The sequence below is a fragment of the Thunnus albacares genome, chromosome 11, assembly GCF_914725855.1.
Source record: "Thunnus albacares chromosome 11, fThuAlb1.1, whole genome shotgun sequence".
Classification (NCBI taxonomy): Eukaryota; Metazoa; Chordata; class Actinopteri; order Scombriformes; family Scombridae; genus Thunnus; species Thunnus albacares.
In genome coordinates, this window is record NC_058116.1 from 2943842 (window position 1) to 2957220 (window position 13379).

Genomic DNA, 13379 nt, shown 5'->3' on the forward strand with positions numbered 1-13379 from the left:
TATCAGCATTATGATTATGATTATTTTCATTATTATTATTCATGCAGGCCATGCTAAGGGCCAGGTTGTGGCTGAGAATATCCTCCCTCCTACCAGTGCCTCTTATTCTCGCTCAGAATGAAGCTGCCTGCTTTATTCCAGAGGGGCGGCGAGTTTGCAGGAGTGAACCCCATTCAGGGAGACACATTTTCTGGGCGTTTGAACATATTGTGGAGTGAGTGTAATGAGTAGCAGCCAAATCACCCGTCCCGGCTCCTTAACAGAGAGAAACATCAAGAATTTGAGAATGGAGGAGAAAGAGGGGGCTAATAATCAAAAGGCCTCCTTTCCGTAGAGCAGTAATTACACGGGTGGGTTTTGATCTTTTGCTTGTTGGAGAGATGAATGGGGGGAAGAGATGAGGACTGTTTCACTATTTTTGGGGTGGCATGGAGGGTGGAAGAAGCTTTTCAGCTCAGCATCTCGTAAGCGTCTGAAGTATATCAGAAATTATTGCGGTGAACACGGAGTGACACAAGAAGTTTGCCTCTATTCTTTTTCTGTGGGATGGGGGTGAATCACCTCTCAAAGTATTGTGGGATAGCAGGCGAAGTGGGTCTGATCAGCGACATGAGAGAAAGGACGAGTTGAAAGTAGAAACCTTTTTGCTTTATACAAACGAGGGAGAAATTTGCCCGAGGTGATTCGCTAAAAAACGGACAAAAACGGTGTTGCAGAGGTGAAACAGGAGGGTTAAATGTCTGTGGAGGAGAAGAACATTGTTGTAACTTCTAAGAATTCTCTTTTTCATGTCCCTCCCCTCCAAGATTACACACAGAAACAAATAAGTGCTGCTTGACACAAAGTCAACTCAAAACTTTAGGGAAAAGTGGTCTGTTGCTTATTTACACGTAGGTGCTAAGGAGAAAGCTACCTGCTCCACTTGTGAGCATTGACTCAACTGTAGTGAGAAAGGTGGAAAGACGTCGCTCACACATCTAGAGCTGCAAGGATTAGTCGATTAATCGATTAGTTGATCAACAGAAAATCAATCAGCAAATATTTTCATAATTGAATAATTGTTTTCATCCTTTTTAAAGCAAAAGTGGCAAAAATGTGGTTTCAGCTTCTCAAATGTGATGATTTAATGCTTTTCATTGTCATATATGATTGTAAATTCTTTGGATTTTGGACTGTTGGTTGGACAAAACAAAACATTTGAAGATGTAACACTTGACTCTGGGAAATTCTCATTTGTCATTTTTCCCTATTTACAGTCATTTTGCATGCAAAACTATTAATCAATAATAAACTTTATCATTATTCGCAGCTCTACACCTGCATGAATTCACACTGTGATACACTTTCACTGCATCCAAATTCCAAACTGTAAACAGCACTTGCTTACTGTTTTCTATGTTAGTATACATGAAATGAATGTACCCCATCTTTTTTTTTTAAATCAAGCAATTAAACGAGTACACATAGTTTTGTCATCTAATCAGACATTACATTTTAACCTTTATTTACAAGTATTGCTGAGAACAATTCTCTCTTTTTAAGAACACACAATTACACACATTCACACTTGGAGGCTGCCCAGTCCAACTGCAGGCTGATCTGATGCAATTGAGCTCACTAGGAGTTAAGTGCCTTCCTCACTTTTCCCACCCAGATTTGTCCGGGAGTTGAACCTGAGGCCACTTATCTAACCTTCAGACCATCCCTGCCCCCTATACTCAATACCTGCTCTGAAATAGTGTGTAGCATGGAATTGGGTCAATTATTTTTTTCTTTTTCACATAATTCATCTACATCCATCTGACTGACACACACTTGTATGCTCTTTCTTTCTCATTCCCACACACACACAAACACATAGTAAAATACATTCATTTGAACATTCAAACAAGGGCATAGCTAAAAATGTTGGGCTTCCTGAGAAAATATTGCTATGGGCCAAAGTATTTCTCTTTAATATTAAACACTTACATTTAAAGTTATGAAAAAAACATTCTTTGTTATTATTCAGTAAGAGTTTAACACTCAAAAACTGCTTCGTCAGGGCTGTATGGTTTGGTAATATCAGCAGGTAATAAAGAAATGTCATCAGATTCAGATACTTATATTGCTCAATTCTGATTGGACATATGTGACATCACCTTTTTTCAGCTGAGCTCTCTCTACCTCAAACCAATGAGCACAGACAAAAACACAAATACAGAAATCTCTCATGGGAAATAAACAAAAACTGTTCCAACTCTTGGGATAGTTTTCCAACAGAAAATTATGTGTTTATGTGGGAACTTATACTCATATTAAGAGGTTGATTTAGCGAGTAGGTTTTCAAAATGGTACAATTTTTATTCCATAAGAGCCCTTTATTTGGTTCCTCTCCAGTTGTGGGCTCCTAAAATTGTCACCATTTTTTACTTAACAGACTACAACACTGCAATCAAACGCACCATGCATACTGTCATTACAGTTCACACTTCATATGCAAAGACACTTTCAACAAGAATGATCAAAGCAGTTACTTGTTTCTCTGTCTCCAATGTAAAGATGTAACAGAATGCAGTTTAACTCTGAAACAAAAGGGGATTATTAGATTTACGTCATTAAGAAATTGTCTTATAAAATACAGAATAGATCCATAAAGTTTAAAAACATTTAAAGATAATTGTGAGTAATACCAGTTATACCAAGTTATATAAACACATTAAAAATGTTAGAAAAATAACAATTCATATGAAAAATGTTGCATACATGTAATAGTCATCAAATCCATTCTTCAGAAATCCACTTCAACTTCAACTTCAAGGTGTCACTTTGGGAATCTGGGAGCTGGAGTGGAGTGACTGAATCTGGGCAGTCTGCAGACTCCACAGGGGCACAGGGGCCCTCCTGAGGGCCCTGCTGAGCTCCACTGAACAGGGGCCAGTGAGGCCTCCATGGGGCCCGGAGACAGCAGTGGACATTTACCAGCTGGTGATGATGAAGTGGAGGAAGAAGATGAAGAGGCTGCTGAGGTGAGGAGGGATTCCTGGGTCAGGAGGAGCTGACCGGGGCCAGAGATGAGGGGCCACCCTCCTGTGAGCAGCAGCCGGGGGACTGGCCCTGTGTTCACCCCCATGCCGACGCTCACCTCCCCCAGCAGCCGCCTCATCTCCTGCAGAGACGAGCCCAGGAGCAGGATGTAGTTCCTGGCCAGGACCAGGGTAGAGATTTTGGAGAGCCTGCGGCCCGGAGGAGCACCTGGCTGGTGGGACTGCAGGGAGGAAGTGGACGAAGGTGAGGAGGCATAAGGCACCATGACCTCCCGCAGGGCGTCCATGGCGATGTTCAGGTCCTGCATCCGCTTCCTCTCCCGGCTGTTGATCTTCCTCCTGAGTTCCTGCTGCTCCTCAGGGCTCAGCTCCCTCTGAGGTTTGGTTGATCTTTGGCTGCCCTGGAGGCCAAGCATGGGAGCAGGATTTAGCCGGGAGCTGAGGTTGAAGCCCGGGGGGCAGTGGGGTAAGTCCTGGACAGACCCGGGGCCACAGAGAGGTAAAGGCTGCTCCTGAGCCCTGATCACGGGGTTTGACAGCACATTCATAGTCTTCTCAGAGGTGCACTGGTCTTCAGGGTTGAGGTTCACTAAAATGCTTAAATTTCTTCAGCACAAGTTCAGTTAACTTAAATAAAAAATAGGTCTGTAAGGTCTGTAAAAACAAAAATATTTCACTTCTGCTCATTAAAAAATCCACAAATAGTAAAACAATTAAAATGTCATTTCCTCCACCTGATGATCTTCCTTTTGCTGGCCAAAAACAGCTTCCATCCAGCACAATGACGAGTGTTTTTAATTTTGGTTTCTTTTGGTGGCTGGCTGCACAAGTGAGTGAGTGAGAGGTTCCTAGAGTGGCAGCTCAGTTTTAGTTCATTTCCACAGCTGCGTGTGGTGGGAATGACAGCTCACACGTTAGAAAAGTGAGCTAAATGCTCCTCTCACAGACCCCCACCTCAGCTCAACTCCTCCCCAAGACTTGATATGCTCTTTAGAAACACACTAATGCATGGTTGACTTTTTAAAATTTAAAAGAAAAAGTTCTACTGAGAAATAAATGGTAGATGGTGAGTATATTAACAGAGATGGTTTTGACAGTAAATTCTGTATTTAAACAGGTAGTTTAAATTAAAGAGTACGGTCTTGACCTGCTCTATGTGAAAAGTGCCTTGAGATGACTTCTGTTGTGATATGGCGCTATATAAATAAAGATTGATTGATTGATTGATTTCAACCTGTGCACAAGAATATGTAGAAAGCATAAAAGCACAAGCACATTTCAAACACACAATTAACATATCTAATTGACACTGTCCATCCATTTTCTTCAGGCTGTACTGGAACCTTTGTTCTTGATGTTGCTGCTACCTTGGTCAGGGAACTATTTATAACTTAATTTCCTGGTTAAATAAAATTTTACATAAAATATTTACAGGAATGACAATATATATATTTTTTATAGACAAACAAGCAGAATTCAAACAGAAGACCTGTGCAAAATGTTTATATTTACTGAGTTTTTGACATGATTAGGTAGCAAATGTGAAAATGCAGTTTTCAAAATAGAGGAGAAATTACATTAAAATACATTTTCTTGATTGTACAGGACAAAAGTACTTAATAGATGCAATGAGGATTGGCAGACAAGTCAGATTCTCAGTATGTGGGTTTCTACACAACAGACAGGTGAGTAAAGATAAAAATATATCAATAAATATTATCATAGCGCTGACAAATGTCTGTACAAGAAATTTTGTACAGAATGAAGCATAGTTACTTTGGTGATCCCCTGACTTTTCATTCAGATGGTCAAACTTTATATTTGTCTAAACTTTGGATTATGACCAAGTATCCACTAAACTAATACATTCCTATCTTCAGTTGTGCTTTGTGTTTTGTGCTAATTAGCAAATGCAATGCTTACATGCTAAAACATTATAGCAGCTAAACATCAGCATGTTAGCATTTTGGTCAAAACACTGCTGTACAGAAGTACAACTTCACAAAGCCACTAGCATGGCTGTAGATGCTTGTTAGCACCTGACCACATTTGAAGAATCTTGTTTTTGTATGTGATACAACATTATGAGCTTAATGGAATGTACCACTACAGCCATTTAACAACTTGGAAGCCATTAAAACCATCAGTACTTTGTTATCTGACAGAGAGCAGGTATTAGCAGTATTAGCGTGGGTATTAATCGTGTCAGACAACAGTTCTGGCAAACAGTGAATGGATACATCACTGTGTGTGGGGAGTTAATTGATGGTTTTGAGGTGGAGGTTATTGTTGCTCAGTTCTGTGTGGCTTCGCTAACCAAATTGGCAGGCAGAGAGCTGGGCACCGTTCCAGACAGGCAGACAACAGGCCAATTGACTCCAACCACAGGTGAAGCTGGCTTGGGGCACCGAGCAAGGCTGGAAACCTCAAATGTGCCATTCATGAGCCACAAAAAGACCTCAGCATCACTCCATGGCACAGTGTGCCTGGCCGTCCTCTTTTTGCACTCTCCCCCACCCCCCTCCTTGTAAAGCCCATCTGAGAAGGAGAAAAGGAAGGCAGGGGGAAGAGGGGAAGGACAGCACCGTTACAAACAGAAAGCAAGTTGTTTACGATGAAAGCAGAAGGAGATGCAGAGGAGGAAGACCCTTTCTTTTTCCCCCAGCCACTCTTCTCTTGTCGTTCAACAAGTGAAAGATGTGTGTGGAGGCGCTTCCCTTCCCTGCCAGTGGTCCGGTGGCGTCCAGTTGGTGCTGTGATTGAAGCTGAATGGACGGCTGCAGACGGACAGGAAAGGGAGGGCCTCATGAAAAGGGCCAGGCGGATGGCCCTCGCACCTGCAGGAGAACAGAGTGCGGGCAGCCAGGATGAATGTGTGCATGTGTGTGTGTGTGTGTGTGTGTGTGTGTGTATGTGTGTTTATGTGCGTGCCTGTGAGCTCAATTTGATTTCTAGTGCCTGTCTAACAATGAGAGGTAATAGACCAAGTAATGAAAGAAAACGAGCCATGATGGTTTTGACCGTATTTTGGGATCCGGTCTCTGTGTCAAGAGAAAAAAAAGTGTAGAAAAAAAAGGACACCTGCAAGGAGCCACACATGCAGAAGTCAGAAAAGAGGAGAAATAAAGAACCTGGTGTCTACCAGAAATGTGCACCTCCCCCACTTTTTTCTCTGCCACTTACGAGGGAAAGAAAAGTGAGCTTGATTTGGCGCTGCAGCCCAGCATATCCGCCTCCCAGCTTCCAGGCTCCTTTTGATGAGGCTGGACCAAGGCAGGAGTACCGGTGGCTTCAGGGCAGGGTGAAGACTAGTGTCTTTATGGTGGAAGGAGTACTATCCATCTGGGTAAGGCCGTCCAATGGTGGGCCTGCACCTGGGAACTAAATGCCTCGTCTGTGTGGAGCCATTTCCTGCGACTGACAGACAGGAAGACACCTCAGCCAAACTCCAGGGTCAATTTATCCCCCAATACAGGATGCAAAGTACACCCATAGAGATACCACTGAAAAATGGTTATTATTTATTTTTTCCTTGTACTGCATTTTGGAAATGTGTACTAAATGCAAATCACTCTCTCACACACCAGAAAAAGATAGTAAAACCCAAGAAAGCGATGTACAAGGGAAATAAAATGAACAAAAGTTACAAAAATGCAGGGTCCTTGTTAGTGTTTGTGTTCATGATTTTGAACCCACAAATCTTCAGTATTGCTATGGCTCATGATTTTCAGTTTTAATCAATTTTTGACAAAAAATACCATATTTTTAAAATGGGCAGATTGGTTAAAACTAATTTTAATGCAGGTTGTATGTCTCCCAGCTACAAAGTAGTGTATCTTCTAACAACAAAGGCAAAAAAAAAATGTGGTCAGTGTTTCACATTATTCAGCACTTCTGTATTATTAATTATTCATCCAATCTTTTCATATTCATAATCACCAATAAATTAACATATTAATTTGAGGAGAAAATAAAAACTGAAAATACCACCAGCCAATAAGACTTTTTCTTTCTGACATTTATTTGCTGAAACACACAAAAGAAAACCTCTATTAGGTCATTCATTGAGAGCAAATTGGTGTAATTATATATCTTCCTCACAGGGTATAAAGAGAGAGTTTCACAAATTATGTAAAGCCACAGGCTGGCTGCTGATACAGACACAATCTTGACTTAATGGAATCAATTTACATCAGGTGTCTGATTGAGCTCTTTTGTGTGTCGATGTGTTTGTTGCCCCTGTGGGAGGACTTATGTTGTTAATATCTGAAGAAGGCATTCCAAATCACAGACTGTACTGCTTGTTGCTCAAAAGCTTTTGAATTGTTATAAAACATTTTACACCACAGCCGTGGAAAATACTTTTATCTGATTGGCTAGTAGTTTACTGTTTGGCCATTAACTTGTGTTAATGAACATCTATATTTTTTCCTCTAACCTTAATTCCAGAGTAAATGTACTTTTGAACCGTTATTGAACTGAAAAGTTGTATGTAAATATTTTGTTTTTTTGGTGATGTATAAATTACATGACTATGGAGTGGACAACATGTAAAGATTTGGGAGATAATGTACTTAAACTGACTGCACAAAAACCTTAAAAGATACGATCTAAAGACGGCCTTTTTATTTTTTTGTACATGGAAATAATGAACATTGTGGATGAAAAGGAATCTATCACTGAGGCCACCTAAATCTTCACCATTATATTCCAAGTGGCAACAACCACAACTTGAAATTGGAAGTCCCTTAAAGTGCAATACCACTGATGGTCACTAGTTGCTGCCTCAAAAAAATGGCTCCAATACTCCTAAAAGTGTCAACTTCTCTCATGATATACTACGTCAATACATTTTTCCAATGAGTCATTATGGTGTCAATCTCTAAATTCAGGACCTCTAATAAGTGTGCTGGTGGTAATTTTGGAAATTATTGGTTTATTAATAAGATATAAGACGAATAGTATTGACAGTTGACGATAGTGATTGACAGGTGTGATTGACAGTTCGCTCCCTGGCTCTGGGACTTGCATTGAATTGCTAACTAATCTCGCAATATTTTAGTAAGTTTAATGTTATTTGTATCAGTTAGCTAATATTAACACAAGTCTGCACCACTCAGCGTTAGCTTTGATTTGAGGATGCAGGGCGTGTTTCCAGAGCATGAAAGGAAGCACCCCGCACTCCTTATTTGGAAGGTCCTGGCTCCAAATGGAAAAGATGGCGCTGATAGCAAGCAGCAACTCTGGGCTTCAAACTGGCTCCATTGCAAACCAATAGCTGACGTCACGCCTTGCTACGTCCATCTTCATATACAGTCTATGTTATGTTCTTATATCGGGACACCTCACCAAGGCTTTATTACCAACTGGGAAAGGTGGACAACTGCCCAAACACCGCTGACCCCCAGATGCACCAAAATTCTCAAAAGATAAGGCTGTCAATTTTCTATATTTTTCTTATTGTAAACAAATCTCATGTGCAGATCCAAACCAACAATGAAGTTGGACAATAAGGACCTCTTTAAGCACAATCCACATAATTCCATCATTCCCTGCCTACCATCATTTATGCGGTGTGCAGTCATCCGTAATCTGCTGTTTGCAATCTTGTAATGGGTAGGATGTGAATTCTACCAATTTTAGGCCATATTTTCAAGGGTTTGCAATCTTGTCCTGTCCCTAAATATTTCTTCAAATGAGAGGAATTTTGAGGAAAAAAACATAACTATTCAGAACCACTTTTAAGACCTTGAAATAACACCAAAAGAGGTCGCAAACTGCATCAGATTTCTCAGCAAGTAAAACAGACAATTCAGTTTTTGAGAGCACAGCCAACCAAAACGTTAAACAAGGAGGTGCACCTGCTATGAGCTTTAGATCCCAAACTGTCGTCTGTTTACAATGTGCAAAGAGAGTCTAATGAGAAATTAACAGTTGCCAGTGACTGATTTTCTCCATGTGTCCCTGTGGGCAAACAGGTGCAGCGGCAACAATGGAAATATAACAGAGCAGGACTTTTCAGAGGGAAATGGCTGCTCTGCATCAAAGCAGGGACGAGGGACACACTGGTCTATTCGCCTTAACTCCTGCTCTGTGAGGCCTGGCCAAAGACATGAGAAGATTACAAGCTGTTAATAAGGTGGAACCAATCGGCTGAAGGTCTGCTTTTGTCCTTCCCAGCATGCTTTGTGAGCACTGGCCTGGGATAGTCGGCATTTGGTGCTGATCATAGTGTGGCAGGGATAATGAAGGTGGGAGGGGTGTATGGTTTTAGCCCTCGGGCCCTTTGTGAAAGAGAGCCTAAATGCTTCACTCTCAATAGCTGCACACGCTCAGTTGGTCACGGTTGTTTAAATACAGATGGACATTTGCCACATTCATATTTCAACTTGCTAACTGCTTCCACTGACACTTTCTGTCAATTTATTTTTGCTTTTTTGTTGTGTCTGATGGATGTATGCCTGCAAGATCTAAGTTTGTTGTTACTTTCAAATTAAACATAGTATGCCATTTTAAAAGGCTATAAATACTGTTTAAGACATTAATTTGTTTGTGACAGTCAAGCCAAAGTACTCTAACCTTTCATTGCAGTCATTTACAATTACTCCAAACATATCCTTAGTGATTGTCTATTGTTATAGCAGATGTTCTCTGAAACAATGCCACCAGGGATTTGGAGGATGGCTGCTAATAGGAGAGTTTAGTTAACCCGTCCCCCCACAAAGTATCCTTAAAACCCCGATCCTATTTAACCGTGACAATGATGGATTCAGGGACACTAAACTTCCACAGGAATCCTTGTCCAAAGCCAAACACAGAGCTTCTTCTTCTTCTCACCAAGCAATCAAGGCCAGGGGCACCCCAGTTAAAGTCTAAATGTTGTGGGGGCGGGTTGAGATGTTTCTTTTTGGGTTTTATTAGTGGTACAAGGCCAAGGGTGGGTTTTCAGAGGTTATCCCTGTCTGTATGGAGGGCGGTGCAGCGAGACCAAAGTCACTGTTAAAGTGAAAGCTGATAGCACTATGATGGATGAGGATACACGTCCCAGAAATTAGGCTCCTGAAAGTGAAGCAGTGTGATAGGGTAAAGGCGAATGGACATGGAATGTGTCTCTTAAAAAAGAGACTTCAACACCACACAGTGTGTGGTTTATTGTTTTTTAGCAGTGAACATTCTTACTTCGAAGAAGGATGACTAAATATTATTTGGGCACACTGGTAAGAGTGAGTCTCTGAGTTCTCATGCCAGATTAGTATTAGTATGGATTCACTAAAGTTCAACTCTTTTGTCTTATGTGCAAAGAGCAGTGTACAAAACATTCAAGCAGAAGCTTTTTAGCCAGCACTTTCACCAATCACTTTTAATTCTGTGAGTAATTTGATGGTGTGCCAAAATTAAACTTGTCTGGTTTAGTGCTCTCGGCAAGCCGGTGTCTCTACTCAACCAAAGATCATCTGTGAAGGAGCAAACTCCTCTCTGAAAGAATCTCTTTGCAATGGCAGAGAGATTCTGTCACTCCAACAACTTTAACAGAGGGATACGTCCTCTATGTAGCTGATCACATCACATGAGTTGTGTTATTCAGTTAAACAATCATTCATATCATATCAGTAATTTAAGGTGCTAAGTTGATTTGTTTTGAACCAGGACCTTCAGTATTTAGATTGAGCAACTCGTGAAAAATACGGTTTGCCAAAGTCAGAAGGCTACATCTGTTCATTGTGCATGTTTAATCAATATTGCATATCTTCTGCTTCTCTGTAAGTATAAGTATCTAATCAGACGTGGTCTCAGAAGATACCCAATATTAACAGACTTGGATTGGGATCAGAGCCAAAAAAAACTTGATTGTTACTCACAAAGTTAATTAGTTACATGGGAACATGGTGACTAAAAGTGGGCACTAAAACGGGGCAACAAACACAAGCAATCAGACAGTCAAACAGGTTATTTGAGGTCTAGCGGGTTAGCCAAATCTGCTAGAATGTTTACTGCCAGCTGGCAACTATTGGTTGTTCAAGCTATTTCAATACTGACCACAATGACTATGGGACTGCCTATATTTTATGAATTATTATTTGAAAAAACGGTAAAATGGACATATTTCAGTGGAAATCAATTTTAAAAATGGCATTGTGGTGTATTTTCACTGTGTGACATTTCTCTAGACATTCTGAGCAGAGCTGCTGGACGTCTTTAGCTGGGGAATTAAAAAAATAAAAAAATAATTAAGAATTGGAAAAAGGCAGGAAGTTGATAAACAAGCTTTACTGTGTTTTTCTTTTACCATAGAAAGTTGTACTAATTCTTCAGGAACAGTTGTGTTGTGGGCTTCCTTGCTCTTTCCCTTCTTCTACAGCACAAGTAGAAAACTAGCCTACCGACGCCTTCGGCTGTGTCTGCCGGTCATTTGATCATAGTGATCCTTTGAGAATCTTCCTTTGTTAACATCCACTGCAAATTTCAGGGAAGTTGCAGGGAAGTTGCCATGTCCACAGTAACCTGGCCTTGTCCAGAAAATGCTCCACAGTGGATGCATTTGAAAATGCCAATGTCATGTTGACATACTGTATGACAAACTTTCACAGACATGACTTGGGAGTTCTGTGTATAGCATTCGTTAAAAACCAGGCATGTTACACGGAAGTGTAGACATAGCCTGGCTGGGATGTTCCCTTGATGCCTCCGTTTGGACACATTTCATGCTCAGCCAGATGGGAGGACACATGGGGTAGAACCAGGACACGCTGCAGGGATCACACCTCCCAGCTGACTGGGGAGCACTGAGGGATCTACCACGAGACAAACTAGAAGATGCTGCTGCAGAAAAAGGTATCTAGTGCTCTGCTTGCTCTTGTGGCAACACTGTGACCTAGGAGAATAGAAAATGGATTGATGGGTGGATCAGTGGATCAATGAAAACTTTGCTCACAGCAGAAGACCACCTCCTAATTAGGGGTTGTAAGAGTTCAGATGTTGTCTCTTTAACCGCTTAAAAACTTTATTGTTACCCTACAGTTCCTCTCATGTTTGTCTAAATGAAATAAAAACTAGACAATCAAATAATAAGGAATATATGTCTCCTATCTGGTTATTCAAACATTTCTAGGAAGCTATGTGATGCTTATACTGACTGAAATCAGCCCAACATACTTTTGGAAACTTTTGGATCATCAGTAGCTACAAGCCTAAATATATTTCTTTAAGTTTTTACTTGTGTTTAGCTGCACAACATGAATTTGTATTGATGGAGCCACTGGTGAAAGTGGCAGAGTTTAAAAGGTCAAACTGATGTGTTCGTGGAGTGAAACCTGTTCTCATCATTTTGCATTCTAACACATTGTTTTGATTTCACAAAATCTTATGATACCAGGCTGGCAGATGGATGCAGTGGATGTAAGATGATTCTTTCAGGCATTGATGGACACATCTGTCAGCCTACACCCTGTATTACACACACACAAACACACACACACACACACACACACACACACACACACACACTTACCTCCCCCTTCCCCCCTTGAGACTCCCCAGATTCTCTTCTATGCCTTCTCCTCCTCCTGTGCAGCTCATCCACCCCCCACTGTGCTCCTGCTCCTAACAGCCTCTCAGCACATCAGAATCCCCACTAAGACCTGAGAGATCAGACTGAAGCAGCCACCACTCTCCCTTTCTATTCAGCATCCACTCTGATCAAACTGCAGCAGGTTTATCACAGATGTTGCCCAAACTCATGACTATCCCCCCCACTGAGGACTGTTAACTGCTGAGGATGTGATAGCAGGTGACTGACAAATTATTTTTTTACGTTAATACAATTTTAATGAAATAAATTAATAATAAATAAATAATAAAATTACAGTATTTTTTATATATTTATGGTTAAATACAGGTCTAGAAATGAAAAAAAGACAGCTTCCAGCTTCGTGTGAATCCAATGACAGCCATACTGAGTGTGGTGCTAATTTGATTTATGAAATCAGGGACCCTGGGGAAGCAACAACTCAGAGAACAGACATATGTTGCAGAGCAACTTGATAGCAGGCTTTGGTAACTTGAAAAATAGGGATTGCATAAAAACATCTCACGGAGGCAGTGCTGCTGAAGGGGCAGAAATAATCTCACTGTACTGGCTAAACCTGGAGTTATTTTCTGGTTAGATAGTGTTAGACTGAAGCCCTGTGAAAAAGACAAATGGTGAGACAGAAAGTATGTTGCTAAAAAATGATACCTTGAACCGGCCTTTCTCAAAATAAATTCAAACATTATTATTTAGTTTATTTTTAATTAGTTTAGTATTAATTAGTCTATTAACTGTCAAACTGACAAGATCATGGATCGGTGGATTAA

At 40.8% G+C, this 13379-nt stretch overlaps 1 protein-coding gene across 1 annotated transcript; it reads right to left on the bottom strand.

Annotated features, from left to right (window-relative positions):
* Window positions 1–2803: 2803 nt before the first annotated feature.
* olig1 (oligodendrocyte transcription factor 1) lies at window positions 2804–3645 on the bottom strand. The gene has a single exon (XM_044366895.1). The coding sequence runs from the start codon at window positions 3572–3574 to the stop codon at window positions 2804–2806; it is 771 nt and encodes a 256-aa protein (XP_044222830.1). The 5' UTR covers window positions 3575–3645.
* Window positions 3646–13379: the final 9734 nt, after the last annotated feature.